Consider the following 19,014-nt stretch of genomic DNA (forward strand, 5'->3'; position numbering starts at 1 on the left):
CTGCCACAATGTCAGCACGTAGCGTCCATGTTGAGTTGTCTTAAGCCTGATTATCGCCATCGAACCACAATGCCCATTCGCCTTTGATCTCCTAGGTCGATACACTCGCACCTCTGGTATCGTCGCGGATTCAGTATCGCCATAGACCTCATCGTTTGACACCAACGACATGCTCTCGGCGACCAGGGCAAAACCGGCAAGGATGGCAACGAGCGACGCATCCCGAGCACAACAAGCATTTAGATGCACTGGAATATGCATTTTTCCCTTCGCGCGTGGATCTGTCCTGGAATCCCGAGGTCCTGGCAACGCCTGGGCAGAGATAGCAACAACCGCGCGCGCCACCAACACCCAACTTTCGCTGCTAGAATCCATATCCCGGAGCTCACTAAGTTAGCGAAAGCGCGCATACGTGAGCGGTTCTCTCGGTACTGGTAGACGCTGCGTGACGCTGTTGAACTTTTTCTTGTTGTGGGAGAAAGGCAGAAGGGATATGTTGACTGGTTTCACTGGTAACAGACGCTCCGGAGGCACGCACGGGCCACTTGTTCACCCAAACAGTGTTGCTAGTGGGATAACTGTCTGCGTCATTTGCCGCCGTGCCGCAACCCGTGGGCCTATTCTGAGCGCTTCCTCCACGCGAAACGGCGCGAATCCGACTTGCCACTCTCAGTCACGCAGCTACATTCTTTGAAAGAGACTTCATCGGCTTTATTGCTTCTCAGTTGCACCCTGTTCTTTCTTCTTCGTCGCTCCTTTCTAATGACAACGAGGGGCTTGCGATCGGTCTTCAAGGCGACCGCGTTGCTTGCTGTTGTCTTCCTCCTGATAGCCGGCTTTGGGTTTTTCGACTATGGCGATTCCCTTTCGCGAATAAAACCTATCGTCACTGGTATTGTCAAACCAACCCCGGCAGGTGTGTAGCCTCTGCTTCCCGATAATGTGAGTCGGATCTAACATTTGGGACTAGAAACGAAGCCGAGCAACCTAGATGACTCGCCAACAACATCACAAACCCCCGAGCCTCCCAATGCCAGCGGCGGTTCTGGACTTTCGGAAAGTAACAATGCCACCGTCATTGATATACCAGCATATCTGCACGCCATCATGAATCCTGCGTCTACGACTTTCCCACGACTTGAGTGCCCGCAGCCAAACCTTGAAAGGTATGCGTATCTCGGTGGATCATCTGGATCACTCCAACATGGGCAACTTCCTCGATACTTCTTTGCCCTCGATCTACATCAATGTGTTGACCTTCTTCCGCGATTGATTGGCTCCATAGTAGAAACTATGTACTTCCTTGGGCCACAAAACTGCGTGCTATCTATAGTCGAAGGAAGATCCGACGATGGCACCTTTGATATACTCAATCAACTTCACTCTAGCATGCAACTTTTAGGTACCCAAGGCAGCTTACATTCAGAGATAAAAAAGCTAAGCACTCCTAGGTATTCGATACTACTTCAAATCGAGCGATATCAACCCTCTAGCCAAAGGAGAAAATCGCATCGAGAACCTTGCAAAGCTCCGCAATCTAGCTCTGAGAGACCTTATCGCACATCCGGAGCATTACGACGAGGATACTACGGTCATCTTCTCCAACGACGTGGCTTTGTGTATGGAAGATATTCTAGAAATAATCCATCAGCGGAAGTTCCAGGGAGCAGATCAAACGTGTGCCATGGATTGGACATACGTTGGCGACAACCCGACTTACTATGATGTTTGGATCGGTCGCGGTGAGTTTTGACTGTGCGAAGCGCATGTGAGACATATACTGACTGAGTATACCTATTTCTTAGGAATGACTGGGGACCTATTCTTCAATATCCCGGAAGACGGATCATGGGATAACGCTTGGAATCTCTTCTATAATGACCCTAAATCACAAGCGCGCTGGTCGACCTCAAAACCATTCCAGGTGTTTTCATGCTGGAACGGCATAACGGCCTTCACCGCGAAACCGCTCATGGAGAAAAAGATCAAGTTTCGAACGCATAAGGAAGGCGAGTGTTTTCAAGGCGAGCCGAAGCTGTTCGCCAAGGACATGTGGTTTAACGGTTATGGCAAGATTGCTGTGGTACCGAGCGTTAACGTGGAATACTCGGACGAAGGAACAAAGAAGCTCAGGGCTTTGAAAGGATCCACATCCAAGGTAAGTTCTGACTGTGCGAAGTGCATGTGATACACATACTGACTTGTCTGCAGCATGTTGCGGACGAAGGAGATGATATCAAAATCGAGTGGGAGGTTTCTCCGCCGGAGAAAGTGAAGTGTATGCCAGACTATCGACACCAAACGTTTGTTGCTTGGGACGAGGGACTGAGGCGTTAATGTAATCGGAAATAAAATTCGAATGTTTGCAACGATTGCGATACTTGGTGAGAGCTGTATGCTACATGCATACTACGCTAACTATGTCGTATACTAAATCCGTCTTGTAATCACCACACGTATATCGTTGGTCGGCTTTCTCACTCCGGTTCCCGGAACCTTGCCCGGAAGCTTCCATGCCCCGTCCGCTGGGCCAACGTCCCACATTGTAATGATAGCAACAGCTAATGTCACAATTTCCTTCTCAGCAAATATCCTGCCTTTACACATTGCAGAGCCAGATCCCCATGGCTTCAGTCGTCCATATCGAGCAGTAAGCTTCCCAGATGACGGGTCCAGCTCCAGAAATCGTCCAGGGTCAAACTTATCGGGATCGCTGTAGATCGAAGCATCGCGGTTTACCAAAGAATAAGGTACCGACACGAATGTACCCGGCTTGAGTTCATGTCTCAAATCCCCGTCCGTAACGTGAACTGTGTTTGAACCAACAGATCTAATGGACCTAAGATGTGGGTGCACGAGGTCAGTAAATGTCCTACATAAAGTTCGAACGGGGATACAAACGTTGGTTCGTTTACAAGACGGTAGGTCTCGTAAATACACGCCTTCAGCAACGGACAATTCCTTGACAAGCCTTGCATATCCATCGATGTCAATTCTCTGGGGATGGACGTAGACATCGTAATATATTGGGTCAGTTCCTCGCGGAGTTGCTCCAAGATATCGGGTGTGGAATATAAGTAGGTTAACAGCCAGAAGAGGAGTGGTTGCGTGTTCGCATTCTGGCCCCAAAGGAGTCCAAGGTCTCCAGCACCACGCTCAGGGAAGGACCAACCTTCCCTCCTGTAGACGTTGTTCCTTCCCAATGCTGTTTCACCAACGTCGCGCATATCAGCGTCAAAATCGACAGGATCTCCCTGCTGGTACTGGTCGATTCGGCGATACAAAGCCTCGAGTTCAGTGATGAGACGGGTCCGCGCAGCGAGACCCTCTTTCATCACTTTCAAAGGAGCCCACAGAGGCAGGCCAATCATTAAAAGGGGGAAGAGATCGTTATCAAACTTCCACAGATCCTCTAGTGCCTGTGGATATCGATCGAGGAAATCGCGACCGTATAGCTGTGGGATAGCGATGCAGGCGCCAAAGTCTCGAATCAAGCTTTGGAAGTTTGCCTCCACTTTCTCAACACCACCGGATTCAGGGTTGATCACCCGAATTTGTGCCGAATGCTCCCACAACTCCATGTCGCGAGGATTAGACTGGAAGGTCACGAAGGACTTCACTTTTTCGGGTATGCAGGCTCTCTCCAAAGCAGCAGTGGCAGCGTTCTCGTTCATGAAGACTTTCTCGACAGGTGCTCGTAGATCCCTGTTTGAAGCGTCCATCTTTTCTTTGAATTGCAGTGAGTCTACGCCGCCGAATACACGGACGAGAAGGGTGTACTGAGACGGCAAAGGATCTAAGATGGATTTTGCCATCAACCGTGTGATGTGCGGCGAATCGATGAGTATTTGGTGTTTTGATGAGAGCCCAACAAGAGATCCACTGTTTCGCCGCAGCAACATCCTACAAAAGCGGACATGAGTATTATTTCTATATGGTTAAAGCTTCATGGTACTCACAGAATACGGCGACCCAGTCCATTCTCGGAGAGAAGATGCGAAGTTAACCCAATCTCAAGTGTTGCCCAGACGGGAAACAGCTGGTACGGTTTCGGTTTCGACGCCACTCGAACGATAAAGATGACGAGGAGGACGATGATGGCCACAGCAATGACACCAGTGTTCGCTGCCGCTTTCCAGCTCGCTAGCTGGGAGGCATCGGCATGCGATGAGTGCATTGTGTTTCCCATAGCCGCACGACTGACGAGCGTTTCCTATATGGTCGCCTTTATAGCGTTGGATGTGCGTGGCCTGGTGTTACGATCGTATGGTACTGAAGGAGAAGCTGTGACTAGATTTGGGGGCCGGGTGTGCAGGCTTGATAAACCGGCCTCGGAAAACGTTTCAGCCGTATCAGCCGTATCCGCCGTATTACCCCAGGGTTGTACCTATTGCTGATGGCCTTGGCGTCTCGTAAGGTTCAAATATTCACGGCGCGGCAACAGGAGGCTCCGAGTGCCGGCGGTTGTAGCGGCGCGTGGTGGTGCTGCTTTGCTCGATGTTGATGTTGTCTCCCGTTGGTTACGTCTGTGACTGTACAACTGGTTCCTGCATACGTGGAAAGCTAGCTCTACGTGCCTGTCGCGCCTTGAATACGCCCGAGACGGTATGATTTGATGAGACAAATGGCACGAGATCGAATAACCTGTCAGCAGCCACGGGGTCCGCGTCGCAAGCGGGCAACTTAGGGGAATTAGGCAACCACGGCAGAACGCGAAATTTCGCAGGGCGTAAGTATTCGCAACACGATGTATTGGGCGAATGCGGTCTTTCGCCCAAAGAGGTTAGACCGTCTATGCGCGCGAAGAGTGGACCCGCGGCAACAACCCCATGAATAGTTGGAAGGAACAAACGACTGCCACGCCCTCGTAGAAGCCAGGATGAGTGATCTGGGCATCTTCTTATGTCCAACCTCGCCTGAGCGTACCTGCACTCACAGCTACGCCGCGCCTGCCTGCGTTCATCGTGCATCGACACCGCCTCACGCCAAGGGTCTTTACCAACATCGTCGGAGCAGACCTGCGCTAGGAATTTAGAATCGTCCTTCGTTCCTTCCGCTACCATGACAGCACAGAGAGTACAATGTCCTATAAGTCTAAGGACTACAAGAATGAAGCAAGCTTGAGGACGCACATGTTTCTACACAACGATGAAGCGAAGAAAGCAAACTTTGCATCAAAGAAGCGATGCCGTGAGGCAGCGATATTGGCAGAGACATGGAAGTGCGCAAAATGCAGCAAAATATATACCACTAAGAACAACCTGGATCAACATCTGCGCACACACCACCGAGAACTATCCAACTCTTCATTCGACCGCTCTGTCTGCCCGGAGACCTTCAACAACAAAGTGACTCTGGAGGAACACCACCGAACCGTACACGCAATGGACACCGCCCGATAGACCACGGTAGATGAGAGTCTTGGGTCTACTCTCGGCTTCGAATGCATTTACTGCGGCAGGAAGTTTCGGCCCCAGAAGAAGATGAATACTCATATCGACTTCAGATGCCCTGCAAGAGAACGTGAACCCTACCCTGCGCGCAACGGTAACACTAAGATACTCCGAGAGATTGAACAGATTGAAGAAGCTATGCCAACCATCGATCGTATTGACAAGCCCGTCCACCAGAACATGTTGACGATGCTGTACCAGCGGCTGTCGGGATGGCAGCAGCAGGATGACGATGGGAATTCGTGCCACGTGTCTCTCCGCACAACAAGCCTTAGACTCCATCACCTCGGAAAAGGAAAGAAACTGAACAGTTCTGCAGACTACGCTATGACAAAACAAGCAAATCGGAAGATCTATCGTCATTGTAGGCTCCAGAGTGGCCTCTTGAAGGCCATCAAGGTACACATAAGAGCATGAAAACAACACTCACAGTCAACTGCCTAATCAGTGAACGGGTCTACCCTAGCGACAGCAAGATGTTGCAGCATTGTCAGAACGCCGATGTGCCAAACCCCGACCCAGCGGCCGAAACCGGATACAGAAGATCCAAGTAGAAGCATACTATCGCCTTCTCGAAACTCAATGCTTTTTATGCGGATTGGCACGTGCCTACTTGAATGGGGCATATCATCCTTGGATCTGCACTTCTGCGATCAGACATTTTAACTACGAGTAAATGTGAAGTCATCATCAGCGACCGTGTTATAGAGTACGGCAATGCACAGAACATAGATCAGAGATGGACATATCTCATTCGCAAATACTCTAGTATCTACAAAGCCATCTTCCCCTCATCTCTAGCAAAAGCAGCCCCGCTAAAATCGACACGATAGAAACAACGCCTGCCAAATGCAAAGTTTACTCCTCACCCTTCGTTACAGCATGCCGTTTTTTCGAAAACTGTCCTGAAAAAAAGTTTTCCCACGAAGGCCAGGCTGGCACCTGGGTCTAAAAAAGCCATTTGAACATGGACCGCGGCAAGCTCCGGGTCCTTCCTGAAAGGGGGTAATCGTTGAAGAAGCGAAAGAACATATCATAGCAAACGAGATCTTCGTGACGTAAAATAGTGCAATACACGTAAAGGAAATAGTGCCTCGTGATGCCGAAGGGCATGTAGACGTGAGGACTGGTATCAAATTCTGGCCATGAGCGAAGGGTATCTGGTGGTATTGGAAAGTCGTGAGCTTAATGTGATGTAAGCGTCTCGTCCTCCTAGTGGGAGTTGGTGGCAGGCTGAGGTGGAGGCGTAGACAGGATCGAGATGCCCATGGTAATTATAGCAATCAAGAGTCATAGGATACTGCATGCGCTGCCCGAAGACCTATCGATACGTTGTCAGCTACTGCACCGGATATATCTTTGCGTCGAAAGTATCCAAAGCCAATGGCATGGACGGGAATGTGTCACTGGACACTCGTACGGTATCTCTATCGTCATAGTGATCAGCGCACAAGCAATGATCCACGTCTCTCCGCGGAAGCCATGCTGCACGACGGCGGGACGATCACCGTTTGTGATTGTGTCACCCAAGACTTAGTGCATGTGCCGGGTTCCTGGTGCCGAGAGCCGAGGGATTGGGGAGATGATTAGATAGGAAAAGGTAGATGCTTACCATCTTTGCCCGCGGATCCTGCCAATCCACGAGTAAACAATCTTCAGACGCTCGCGAACCCTTTCTGTTTGTAATAAAACATATTTCTCTTCTTCCACGATTGGGACGACAGAGGCAAACCAGTATGGAAATATCGCGGGGTCCTCAGGTGGTTCACCGTAGACTTGGATGATGCGCTCACGAAGCCAAGGCGCGCTAGCCTCTCTCATTTCCCGCACAAACGCTGTGCAACTGTCGAGTAGTTGTTGCGTAGAAAGGGTCTCAATCGCGACTTCCGCAGGGAGCTGGTTCTGCGGGTGGTCGCGGAAAAATGCTTCCGCATAGTCCCGTGCCATGGTGGTTTCGCGCTGCTCTAATATGGCTTCTTCGGCAAGAGAGACATCTTCAACGCGCTCGATGCGGCTGACGTTGTACCCATCAAGCAAGCCATGAGCCCTCACCTTGAAACGACCGATACCACGTGTCTCGATAAAGCTACGCCCATCACGGAGTAGCTCGTAGTTGACGATCTCGAGTAGCGTTCCGTATTCCAGAAACGGGGTCGGACCAAGATCGCCTTGTGGGGCGTGAGTGCGATTGTACATGACCATGCCGAATTGTCTGCTGCCTTCAATGACACGTCGCATCATGAGCCGATAGCGGGGCTCAAACACATGAAGGAAAGTCGGCATTGCAGGTAATGACAGAGTGCAAATGAAGAGCGGAACGTTCAAGACGTTGTCCCCGGCCTGTTCTTCCGCTTTGAGAGCATCGGCACGAGCACTGACCATATCTGGACAAAGCCCATTCAACAAGGAGTTGAGTATGACGTTGCTAGATTGATTCTGCAAGGACGCAGGCACATGCAGTCCTCTGCGACAGAAGGGGCAAATGCTACTGTGGTCCATGACACGACCGAGGCAGCGGCGGCAGAATGTATGACCGCACGAAGTCGTAGTCGGGTCGAGCATCAAGTTGTAACAGACAAGACAGTCTAACTCCTTGTGGGTTACGTCGCGCAAGCGTTCCAGCAGCGTGATGTCAAGATGGTCGTAGTTGTCCCCGCTTGCCGATAACGACTGGTAGTGGACTTCGGAAGTGTACCGAAGTTTGCCGATCTCAGCCATGGTGAACGTAGACACGAGACGTCCGCCATGCAGTTCCTCCTGGTGCCCAGGGTGACTAGGCTTTTCCTTCTCTTTCTCGTCCATGGGTGAATCTTCATGCTGGGGTATCTCGATCAGAAGCATCGGAGTATTTTCCGCAGATGGTCTATGCGCGACTATCTCGGCTTTTATCAAGTCCATCAACTTGGTCAACGTCACGTCGACAGAGCACTCAGCAGAAGCGTGTTCGGCCCCGCAGCCCATTAGCGGACACGCGATGCCCATGAGGCGATCCGGCGTGTTCGGGTAGGATATGTTGGTGCGAGGTTGCGGGGCAGGCAGGCAGCCGCGACAGACGGTGTGGCCGCAGGGCAGTGTGACGGGGACACTCAGAGGTTTCGAGCATCGCGGGCACTGGACCAGGCGGACCATCTGTCGGGAGTCGCGGTGGGCGTCGAGGGCGACCGCCTCCGAAGCCTCTGCCGAGCGCTCATTGTCGCACATGAAGGCCTGTGCAGATAATTGAGGCTCAAAGGAATGCTCAACGCTTTCGACGATAGAGCACCCTTTTGTCCGTTGGTGATTCATGTAGATTCGCTATGTTGTGCAATGACTGCGGCAGCCATGTACAGTCGCAGGCCCGTCGGTGGGTCAGGTCGCGGTTTTGGTTGGTTCCGAGGTGGTCAAGCGGATGCGCACTGCAGGTGTGCAGGGAGGGAGGGCGGTTATGTAGTCGATAGCGAGGCTGCGTACTTCAAAGATAGTCAAACCTTCGAAATAGGCAAGAGAGGGTTGAAACGTCTTTCACGGAACGGTCGATGCTTTCGGACGCTGGGTCGAGGCGGATCAGCAACGCGCGTGCTGATGCAGGGACGGATGACGACAGAGGCTGCCGAGGGTGCTGATATTATCGGGGGCAGACAGTGTCGAGGTTTATAGGAGCACGCGGGGTGGCAACACGAGAGCTCGCGAGTGGGAGGAGGTGGTGCAGTCTAGCAGTAGAGCGCAGAGCGGACGAGGGCCATGTTCAAGAGAGAACAACTTGAAGTGGTCATCCATGCTGGACGGATAGTTAAAGATCGGCGATGTTGCTCTGCGCCCCGTATCAGTCATGGAAGGCTGCCACCCGATGTCTGTGTTCAACGCTGGGATGCTCGGATCGAGGCTAAGCCTATCCTGGCCCCATGAGAGAACGGCACGGTCCATACGCAGACAAATGTCCACGCAGCCAGAGACAACGCAAAGCCTTGCTTGTTCCCACACCAGACGCGCCTCGAACCGGTATCCCGAGCACTGGGATGACTGCCGCGGCCCATTGATTGCGCCGCGTATCCGGAGTGGACACGGTAAAGGCGGTGATCATGTAATTCCAGCCAAATCAATGCCTTTCGAGCGGCATGTCTTTGCCAGGCCCATCTTCGTTACCAGCAGCGTAGCCGCGCGAGCCCAGCGCAACAGCAGGTGCGTCTATCTGCAAGAATTCGTGTCTTTCTATCGTTGCTCGGCGGTAATACATGTAAGAAGCGAAAGTCGTCGTCGTCATGGATCACGTCTACGCAGCCAATCAACAGCGGGTCCGCTCGCTGTCATTTTCCCATGTGTCTCGCTCGGAAAAGACTAGCCGCCACAGAAGACCCTGTAAATCTGGCAAAGGACACCATGAGGGTCCGATTGTGGTGACGACTTGCATTTCACCATTGAGGGCAAACAATGCTTGTGCCTCGTGTCTCACCCACACTGCAAGCTACAACGTCTGTTAGTCGCGGCTACACAGACCGTGGATATCCAGGCCACCCATCAAGTCTGGACCTTTTTGTTGTTCAATTCAATATCGCTCGACGCTCTTGTCCCTGGCTGCGGTTCCACCAGCTTCGCCAGACACCTGGGCATAACCGAATGAAGCGCTAGACTAGTGGACAATCTTCGGCAAGCCTCCCAAAACGTACCAGGGAAACTCCATATGCAAAAGAAACCTCTCCACGCACGCTTTGGCTCGGCTCCACCAACACAGAACATGACTATTGTACATTGACATCCCTGTACATAACGCTCCTCAACGCCCGTTTCCGAAATCTCGGATTCGTACTCGCGAACACCAGTTCACGGTGCCCTGGGCCCACCGTTTGTCCCTGGCTGTTCCGCCTCTGAGTTGATGTCTGATTCAATGCTCGACTCCTCTTCCTCGTCGTCGTCTTCTTCCTCCAGCACAATTTGCTCGAGAACCCGTTTGTCGAACAAGTCTAGCATGAACCGGCACGCTGGGAGACGGAAGTGATGTGCTTCCAGAATCTGCATCACCTTGTGGAAGATCGCAGGCTTGCTGAAACCGGGTGCCTTTCTAGCTTTGATTCTAAGCCGCATACATTAGCTCGTAACTTTTAGCCCTCGAACAAGGGACTACTTACGCCTGCAAGTCGTTTGCTGCCTTTTTGGCAAGCACGGTATTGCCCAAGTCAGTCGCGAGCTTTAAGATGCGCGCGTTTATTGGATCCCTGTCGGTGACCGCAACCTTAATCTCTGCATTGGGGTTCCAGCTCATGTCTTCCGCCTGGGCAACCCAGGGTCTCATCTATAATGCATTAGATCATTGTCCGAGGCGAAAAAGAAATCAAGTACTGACCGCAAAGAGCTTGTTGAAGTTTAACGGCAGGCAAAACCCTAGTGCCTCGCCAGAGTCATTGACGACGCCGTCCCATCCATATTCCAGCAGGATTTCCTGGCCATGGAGACTTCGGGAGATCAGGCCCAGTACGTAGAAGGCTGTGCCTCTAAGTGACATGACTTCTGACTGCTCGGCAATCTGCACGACCCACTTGACCACATCTGAGCTCTCAAGGAATGGCGCCCCCAATTCCATTGAGCCCACGTTGCCAACCGCCCATAAGCAGCCCTTGACCTTGAGAATTATCTCAGGGTCGTCATTCTCCGACGCAAAGTCTCGAATGGTCGCGGCGAACTCGTCAAAATGACCTTTCTGCTTCAGTAGCTTGCATCCTTCCTTGGTTCTGGTCAGTTCCCGATAGAAGTGCGGTGGCACGAGGCCGTAGTCCGTTGGTTCAGGCGTGTCGTCGTACGTCAGTTGAGTCGACGGCTTTTCGGGTATGTCCGCGAGTGCGCGAGCCATGGAGGCTTCGATCAAAGCCACGTAAGTATCGTTTCTTCCCAGGAACCAGTCGTCCATCTCTCTCGTGATGTAATCCAACCCATCCAGGTAGTGGTAGCCTACCGAAGTTGAGAGGAACCGGAGCAAAAGTGGAGCACCAATTTCGCCCAGATGATCCAATGCCGGGCGGCATTTCACGACAAATTCCAACGACTCTTTCTGGTTGCAAGCCTCTTCCAATATCTTGATTGCCACTTCACACACTTCCACATCCGGGTCGTACAGCTGCGTCACAAGGAGCCTGATAGCCCATTCCGCTACACTGGTAGAGCTGCTCACTCCCATAGGCTTTGTCGCATACTTGCGCAACAATCTGGTTGCAAAAATACGAATCTCTTTGGAGCATGATGTCATGGCTTTGGAGATGATGATGCGTAGATGACCGTCCAAAGTGTAGTCCATATTGCTCAACAGAGTTCGGATCAGGTCGTCGCGGTCATTGAGCTCGATGATGTGGTAGAACATATTGATCACTCTCCATCTTTCTAGAATGTGGATTCCTCGAGAGTCTTTAGTCAAAGCACCCAGAAGCGCAAAGTAGCCGCCAGTGAGCGTTTCGTTCATCCGATCCGTCTGAAAGATAGGCGACTCAGATGTTAGCCCGCTCATCCGGTCGAAATGCGACAAACACTCGGCAAGCTGTCGGATAAATTTGCTCTCTGCCAGATACTTGACGCCTTCTGGGTTTTGCAGGAGACTTTGCATCAGGGCGCATCCGGCTCGCACGTATCGCTGGTTCGGTTTGGTATTTTTGATCTCAGAGAAACGGTACTTGAATGGGCGATAGAACCCCAAGACACGATGGATGAACTTGGTTACTTTGATAGCCTCGTCCAGGCGTTTGGGATTGAGCAGAGGGCCTTCGATGATGTTCAGAATCAAATCCCACTTCCATTTCGTGAACGTGACCGTGTTCAATACTTGGGTCTCGACCATGAGATTGCGAAAGTGGGCCTCGTCCACCTGCATGGCGGCTTGTAGCTTGGCCGCATGGTCAGATTGTCTGTTTGTCGATGTGCTATCGGAGAGCGCAGTGCTCTTAGTGGTATACAGAGACGTAGGTCCGGACCGATAAAGAGTCCTGTTGATGCTGTCCACTTGATATATGGTACCAATAGCGACAAAGCGGTCTTCTGAGTCGAACCGCGCCGCTGAGTGCAAAAGTTGTGGGAGTACTTGGATCTGCGCGCTCCACGAGGGGGGTAGTAATTCATTGGCCATTTTCAAAACTTCCCCAATTAGAAGGGTTGTCTTGCGCTTCAACGGCAATGTCAGAGACTCCTCTTCGGCCTGTAGCAGTGCTGGCATCAAACCTGCATGTAGAAATGCAGCCAGAACTACAGAGACATAATGGTCTAGTAAGCTCCACTTGGTGGTGTCGTCCTCGGTGCTACTGGAGGTTGAAGTCTCTTTGATCTGCTGGTTTTTTAGATTCGTGACGCGGCCATAGGTAGTCAAACGCCGACCAGCAAGGAAAGAGGATGACCAGGAGGGAGGCTTGATCCTGAGAAGATCGAATAAAAGTTCCAAGATGATGTTCCGAACATGAGGAGTAGGAATCTGTAAGGACCAAAGTAAGGATCGAAGGGGCAGAAAATTGTTCATGGAAAGGGTAAGTAGTCCAGGCCAACTTCGGAGTAAGGATGCTATGACCTTGGCATTGACCTTCAGTTTCTCTTCGTGCAAATGTCCATGAGTGGTATTTGCGTCCGTGAACATGGCGAAGGGAGCTTCCAGCTCGCGCCCGGAGCGCAAAAAGCGGCGTCGCCTGGGAGTATCCAGTAGATAGAGGAACGAAGTGCCAACACTTTCGGCCGCGTGATAGCTTCCTTCCCCAAGAGCATCAGCCAAAGCGCCCATACCTCCGGCTGCAACGAGAAGAGATGGCTTCCGGACAAGAATCTCGGCCAAAGTCAGGGTCGCGATATTCCTCAGTCGGTCTTCTGCGTGCTCGGCCACTGCAACGATGATACGAACTACGGCGCGGGCGATTTCCTCAACGCCTCCCTTAACGTCGAGGAACGCTCGGACAAACTTTAGTGCTTGTTCACGTTCCACACTGGCTTTGGACTCTTTTACTAATGACAAGATGACAAGATGGTCTGTATGAAGAGCCCGTATGATCCGGAGAGATTTGCGATCAGTGAAGGAATAGCGCATGACTCGATATGCTGCTGCAACAACTTCGCGGCTGTCGCTCAGGAGCATGGTTTGCATTCGTAGTCCGAAAATGGACCAGGCTAGGTCGTACTTCAGCGTAGGGTGTCGCTTGAAGAGAAGGACCAGAGAGTTGGCTCTCTCTACATAGTATTCCGGTTGCAAGCCCTGAACTTCCAGGGCCTGCAATATCTCTGCCAGAACGAAGGTCGGCGATTCAGTTTCCTCCTCCTCTCCCACTTCTTTCTCAACGATATGCCGCGACGGTGAACGTGAGAGATTCCGTCGGAAGAGATATGAAAGTCTGCTCTGTGGGTCCGCTGGTGGTGACTTGACTTCCTTTGCTCTCTGTTTCTCCGCAGCCAATCCCGACTGCAACTGGGCCAATTTCCTGTTCGAAATATTGAGCTGTTCCTCGACCTGTAGCCTCTGGTTCTTGCTGTCTTTTGCGTTCTTAGCGTTCAATGCCTCCAGCAGGTTCTCCGAGCCAATCTTGATTTTGGTTTCCTTCTCGATCTGATCCTGCAGCTCTGCCTGCCTCTGCTCAGTGGTTGTGTTGTCATTGTCCCCCACGGTAATTGCGTGCATGTCGAAATCGGGACGTATCCGACCGTCTTGCGCCGTCGAGGGCCGTACCAAAGCGGTGTTGAAGCTGCCAGGGCCTGTGTTGGCGGTTGCATACGAGGCATACGAGGCCTGGCCTCCCCGCGAGCTGGCCATGCCGACCGACGACGCAGAGCGCCCATCTCTACTCGTCGTAGGTGCAAGGAGAGACGTCTGGTCGGCGGCATCGGCCTGTGTGTTTACGGAGCGAGCTGATGGCGTCATGAGCGCGCCTTAACCGTGTTCCCGCCAACCGCATCGCATATCTGTCTTTCGGCGGTGCCCTCCTCTTGCCTCATGAGCATTCGCGGGCCCAGGTGAAGTCGCTGTCGCTGCGGTGCCTAGCCAAAAACGGAAATGTGGCGGAGGTTCGGGGAAGGAGCGGCTGGGGCAGAGGCTAGGGAGTGTGGAGCTGGTGTAATGACAGTGTGAGTGAATGGTGCATGGCGCGCAGCATCGCCATCTCGACGTGTTGCGGGCAGCAGCCGCTGAGCGTGGGGACGTGCACATTTCCCTACCCACCTACCCTTGCAACGCTGAGCTCGCGTCCACCAGATCCACCGCCCTGCACCTCACCATCATGGCCTGACATGCCGCAGAAATCCATGTGCCGACAATTCAGGCCCCGTAGTCCCATGGCGCCTGGTGCATCTCCGGGCGGAGAGCGGTTCTGACGCCGTCACGTGCGCGCCCTGCGCCGCTATCCAGGGCCTCTTCCCTCGATCGGAGCTCGCCGATGGCCATCTCAACGAATGGAAACGCGTTCTGGCCGCCTCTTTGCCGACGCTCCATAGCTTGCTCGTGCCTCAATCGCAAACCGCTCCTGTACAGTTCGGTATCCTCCGTGTGCCGTCCATCAGATAAGGTGCCGTTTCATAAGTATATCTAGCTTGATCGCCCTTCTTGATAACTCTATCCACTCACCTTCAGCTTCCAACTGACCCTCGCCTAATCACATACACCTCGCGCCCTTATCTGAAGCATTCCAGGCTATTATCCTAATCTGCACAGCTTCGCTCGCAATGTCTCAGCTTACCCACGCCCGCTACGGCAAGGACAACGTCCGTCTCTACAAGGTCGACAAGGACCCCAACACCGGTGTCCACACCGTCGTTGAACAAACAGTCTGTGTCCTACTTGAGGGAGACATTGAGACTTCGTACGCTTCTCCACCGAGACTCTAGCATACCCTGTATTAACGATCTCCAGCTACACCAAAGCAGACAACTCTGTCATAGTCGCGACCGACACTCAAAAGCAAACAACCTACATACTCGCAAAACAAAACCCTATCGACCCGCCCGAGCAATTCGCTGCCATCATTGGCGACCACTTCGTTAAGACCTACCCTCACATTCACGCCGCGCACGTTAAGATTATCCAGCACCGATGGACGCGCATGACTATCGACGGAAAAGCACACCCACACTCGTTCTTCCGCGACGGCGAAGAGACTCGCGTGGTCGAATCCGTGACACGCGAGAACGAGGGTGTCTCTATTCGCTCCAAGATTGAGAAGCTCCTTGTTCTGAAGAGCACAGGGTCAGCATTCCATGGCTTCCACCGTGACGAATACACGCGTCTGCCCGAAACATGGGACCGCATTCTGAGTACAGAGGTTGAAGCTGGCTGGCAATGGAAGCTGTTCAAGAACTTGGATGAGGCCAAGGCCGTAGACTTCAACAGTGCCTGGACCGCGGCAAGGGATATCACTATGAAGGTCTTCGCCGAGGATGATAGCGCCAGTGTACAAGCAACTATGTACAAGATGTGCGACCTGATCTTGGCCGCTGTTCCTCAGGTGGATGCTGTCGACTATGCGCTGCCCAACAAGCACTACTTTGAAGTCGGTACGTGGGACCAATTGTCTCCTCCTGCATTCATTCGCTAACATGGCACTAGATCTTTCGTGGCACAAGGGCATCAAGAACACCGGCAAAGACGCCACTGTCTTTGCTCCTCAATCTGACCCCAACGGTCTGATTTTCTGCACTGTTACTCGCAAGGGTACCAAGTCGAAGTTGTAGATGCAGTAGCATCATGCCGTCGCACATTGGTTTTTTGTACATTTCTTTGGGTCATCGAGCGAGTTTTGGAGAGATTGTCAAAGGAGAGTAGAACATTATACCACCATTTCTTTTTGTTCGTTGGGGACGAGTGAGAGTAGTATACCATCTTACGAGTAGAGCGAATGCAACCGTTTTACTCACTCTCGCGGCATATGATGTGACAAATCAGAGATCCATGAGATTATCGAATCGACGTCAAACCCAGTTCCCAAGTACATGTGGCCGTAGAATATGAAATACGGCTCAAGGACAATTATGTAGATTTACATGTCTTATACACGCACCCTGATGCTATGGTATATCTTCTCTTGACCCCTTTGACCACCTCTCGTCATGATACTGGTGCCTCCGCATTCTGTGCCTTGACCTCTGCAAACGTCTTCTTGACCTCATCGTGCTCCACTATACTCTGTCCACCGCCGTTTCCCACCTTTAGGATATTCTCCTTGTAAGGGTGCGCTCTCCCCTCGAACGTCTTTAACCTCGCCAGCCTGTCCTTCCGTAACCTGTTCTTGGGCAACATGCCGCTGACCGCCTTCCTCAAAACCTCTCCTCCTCCCCACTTGGCGATCATCCTGTCCATGGAGAGTTCTTTGAGGGAGCCCGGACGAGTCGTGTGTGTGCGGTAGAGTTTCTGGAAGCGCTTCTTGCCGGTGGTGTGCAATTGTGAGCAGTTTGTGGCTACAACATAGTCGCCGCAATCAGTCGAAGGGTCGAAGATGGGCTTGTGTTTTCCCATGAGGGTCAGGGCTATAGCGGAGGCGACGCGGCCGAGCGCGCGTGGGTCGGAGCCGATGTCGAGATGGTGCCATGAGCGGGCGTAGGCCAGACGGGTCTAGATAACATATTAGCCCTAGAAATAGCACGTCTCGCGATGGTGACTTTGGCTGCGATCATGGAGTTCTGAGATGCGGAGGTCCGACAGAATACACACCTTTCCTATGACTTGCGACATGGCGGCTGCGAAGTCAATGACCTAATAGGCCAAGTATAGTCGGGCGTCGGTATTGACCTGGAGTCCGGGGTTCTCGCTCGGGAGATACTGGCGAAGCTACGAGCGGCGTTGGCTTGTCGGCGTGGATGGAAGTCGATGCCAAGCCTGGGATCCAACGTGGATTGGCGATAAAATATGGCCCGGGGACGGCCGCCCGCCCTGCGCCACACCATGGTTAGGTGGGGCCTCGATTTCAAAGCGTCCCAAAGGCGAAGTGGCATGCTCGCAACTTGACCATTCTACCAATAGCACAGGGTTTCAAACAACATTACACTCGAATTCACAATTTTCAACATGACTGTCCCGTCGTTTGAAACCATCTTCGCGGTGCCTATGACCTGCCAGTCGTGTATCAACGACATCGAAGGCTCCCTCCAGCAACTGAGTGGTACGACTGATCCCGATGCACGTCATCCGGCTTCTAACAGCATGTAGGTGTCAACAAAATCACTGCCAACCTTAAAGATCAACTGGTATCTGTCGAGGGCACAGCAGCGCCATCGGCCATTGTTGAGGCTATTCAAGCAACTGGCCGTGATGCAATTCTAAGAGGATCTGGAAGATCAGACAGTATGCTCCATCTTGAAGAGTCGGCATGTGCGTCGATTCTAACGTCCGAACAGGCGCCGCAGTATGCATCTTAGAATCGCACGCACATAATGTAGAGAACAAAGTTCGAGGATTAGTGCGCATGGTTGAAGTAGCTCCGAGTATGACTATCATCGATCTGAGCATAAGGGGATTGTCGCCTGGAACGTACCAGGCTACAGTTCGCGAATCTGGCGACATATCCGACGGACCAGAATCTACCGGCGCCATCTGGGAGTATCTCAAGGCCAAAAAGGAAGACAAGCCGTGTCGGGGCATCTTTGGAACCATCCAGGTAGGAAAGGGTGGAGTCGGATCTGTGTTCCTGGACAAGCCCATCCACATCTGGGAGATGATCGGACGTAGCATCGTAGTTGCGCGAGAGCAAGACGGCAAGGTATGCGAAACCGCTAGTTGATCTGAGATCTACTCTGACCTTGCACAGTTTGACAAGAACGATCCGGATACGCTAGTGGGTGTCATCGCACGTAGCGCTGGTGTTTGGGACAGTGAGTGCTCTTGGTACCCCACGTGTTCTGCGCATGGCGTGTGGTACTCTTCGCGTGCGTATGTGCTAACGGTTGTGCAGACGACAAGACGGTGTGTTCATGTTCTGGCAAGACGGTCTGGCAGGAGAGGGAAGAACAGCGCGATCGCGGTATGCTATGAGTTCAAGAGACACCAAGATAGACCAAGTAATAAAGTGCCGTCGAAATGCCGTGTTGGTTTGGTGACGAGAGATAGGGCTTGCACCTTGAAATCTAGGCCGAAACTAAGACTGCGCGAACACGGACTTTGCGAGGCCTGGAATCGTCATGCGTTCATGCCTGAAAACGCCAGGCGACGGGATGAGTGGCTGCGGAGAGGCTGCGTCACGTGGCTGTCTCAGTCGGCGGATTTGCACGTTACAGACCTCAAACGCCATCACTCGATGATCGCAGGGGGCCAGCAGTCCGATGTGCGCCGCGGTGGGTTGCTGGCAGTGAGCCTCACGACGCGAGGCTATGGGGACTGCAGAGGCGCTTGGGAGAATCGCTAGGCTCTCGGAGCATCGCAGGACGGTGGTGTCATGCTCGAGTCGGCCGGGTTGAGGCGTCTTGGACAGGCGCGTAGCGCTGTGGCTCTCGGGCTTCACGGTGCAGGGATCCAATCACGGTGCCGGGTACCGTGTCGGCCAAGGCTTGTCTCTCAAACGCGCTGGACCTCAGAATTGGTCTCCCCACCGGTAGCCCTCCTGCAACCGCCCGCCAAATTCCCACCGTGTCCCTGTCTCTTCCGAGCATTGCCCTC

General features: G+C 52.6%; 7 protein-coding genes across 7 annotated transcripts; 3 read left to right on the forward strand and 4 right to left on the reverse strand.

Moving 5' to 3' along the window:
* Window positions 1-762: 762 nt before the first annotated feature.
* J4E84_000780 (uncharacterized protein) lies at window positions 763-2,337 on the forward strand (the record flags this gene model as incomplete). Its single annotated transcript, XM_049383416.1, has 6 exons — window positions 763-916; window positions 971-1,166; window positions 1,389-1,402; window positions 1,452-1,742; window positions 1,806-2,158; window positions 2,212-2,337. 6 exons carry the CDS (start codon window positions 763-765, stop codon window positions 2,335-2,337), a joined length of 1,134 nt encoding a protein of 377 aa, XP_049248934.1.
* Window positions 2,338-2,630: 293 nt separating this feature from the next.
* On the reverse strand, window positions 2,631-3,815 carry J4E84_000781 (uncharacterized protein; the record flags this gene model as incomplete). The annotated part of the gene is made up of 2 exons (XM_049383417.1): window positions 2,631-2,713; window positions 3,173-3,815. The coding sequence occupies 2 exons, from the start codon at window positions 3,813-3,815 to the stop codon at window positions 2,631-2,633; spliced, it is 726 nt and encodes a 241-aa protein (XP_049248935.1).
* Window positions 3,816-6,743: 2,928 nt separating this feature from the next.
* J4E84_000782 (uncharacterized protein) lies at window positions 6,744-8,738 on the reverse strand (the record flags this gene model as incomplete). Its single annotated transcript, XM_049383418.1, has 2 exons — window positions 6,744-6,774; window positions 7,066-8,738. The coding sequence occupies 2 exons, from the start codon at window positions 8,736-8,738 to the stop codon at window positions 6,744-6,746; spliced, it is 1,704 nt and encodes a 567-aa protein (XP_049248936.1).
* Window positions 8,739-10,250: 1,512 nt separating this feature from the next.
* J4E84_000783 (uncharacterized protein) lies at window positions 10,251-14,298 on the reverse strand (the record flags this gene model as incomplete). Its single annotated transcript, XM_049383419.1, has 3 exons — window positions 10,251-10,500; window positions 10,556-10,719; window positions 10,771-14,298. The coding sequence occupies 3 exons, from the start codon at window positions 14,296-14,298 to the stop codon at window positions 10,251-10,253; spliced, it is 3,942 nt and encodes a 1,313-aa protein (XP_049248937.1).
* Window positions 14,299-15,095: 797 nt separating this feature from the next.
* On the forward strand, window positions 15,096-16,100 carry J4E84_000784 (uncharacterized protein; the record flags this gene model as incomplete). The annotated part of the gene is made up of 3 exons (XM_049383420.1): window positions 15,096-15,232; window positions 15,283-15,923; window positions 15,976-16,100. 3 exons carry the CDS (start codon window positions 15,096-15,098, stop codon window positions 16,098-16,100), a joined length of 903 nt encoding a protein of 300 aa, XP_049248938.1.
* A 373-nt stretch (window positions 16,101-16,473) lies between these two features.
* Window positions 16,474-17,097, reverse strand: J4E84_000785 (uncharacterized protein; the record flags this gene model as incomplete). The annotated part of the gene is made up of 2 exons (XM_049383421.1): window positions 16,474-16,977; window positions 17,077-17,097. 2 exons carry the CDS (start codon window positions 17,095-17,097, stop codon window positions 16,474-16,476), a joined length of 525 nt encoding a protein of 174 aa, XP_049248939.1.
* Window positions 17,098-17,430: 333 nt separating this feature from the next.
* J4E84_000786 (uncharacterized protein) lies at window positions 17,431-18,142 on the forward strand (the record flags this gene model as incomplete). Its single annotated transcript, XM_049383422.1, has 3 exons — window positions 17,431-17,524; window positions 17,572-17,706; window positions 17,802-18,142. The coding sequence occupies 3 exons, from the start codon at window positions 17,431-17,433 to the stop codon at window positions 18,140-18,142; spliced, it is 570 nt and encodes a 189-aa protein (XP_049248940.1).
* Window positions 18,143-19,014: the final 872 nt, after the last annotated feature.

This window comes from Alternaria hordeiaustralica (assembly GCF_023758085.1).
Source record: "Alternaria hordeiaustralica strain BMP 2776 chromosome Unknown scaffold_1, whole genome shotgun sequence".
In the NCBI taxonomy this organism is placed as follows: Eukaryota; Fungi; Ascomycota; class Dothideomycetes; order Pleosporales; family Pleosporaceae; genus Alternaria; species Alternaria hordeiaustralica.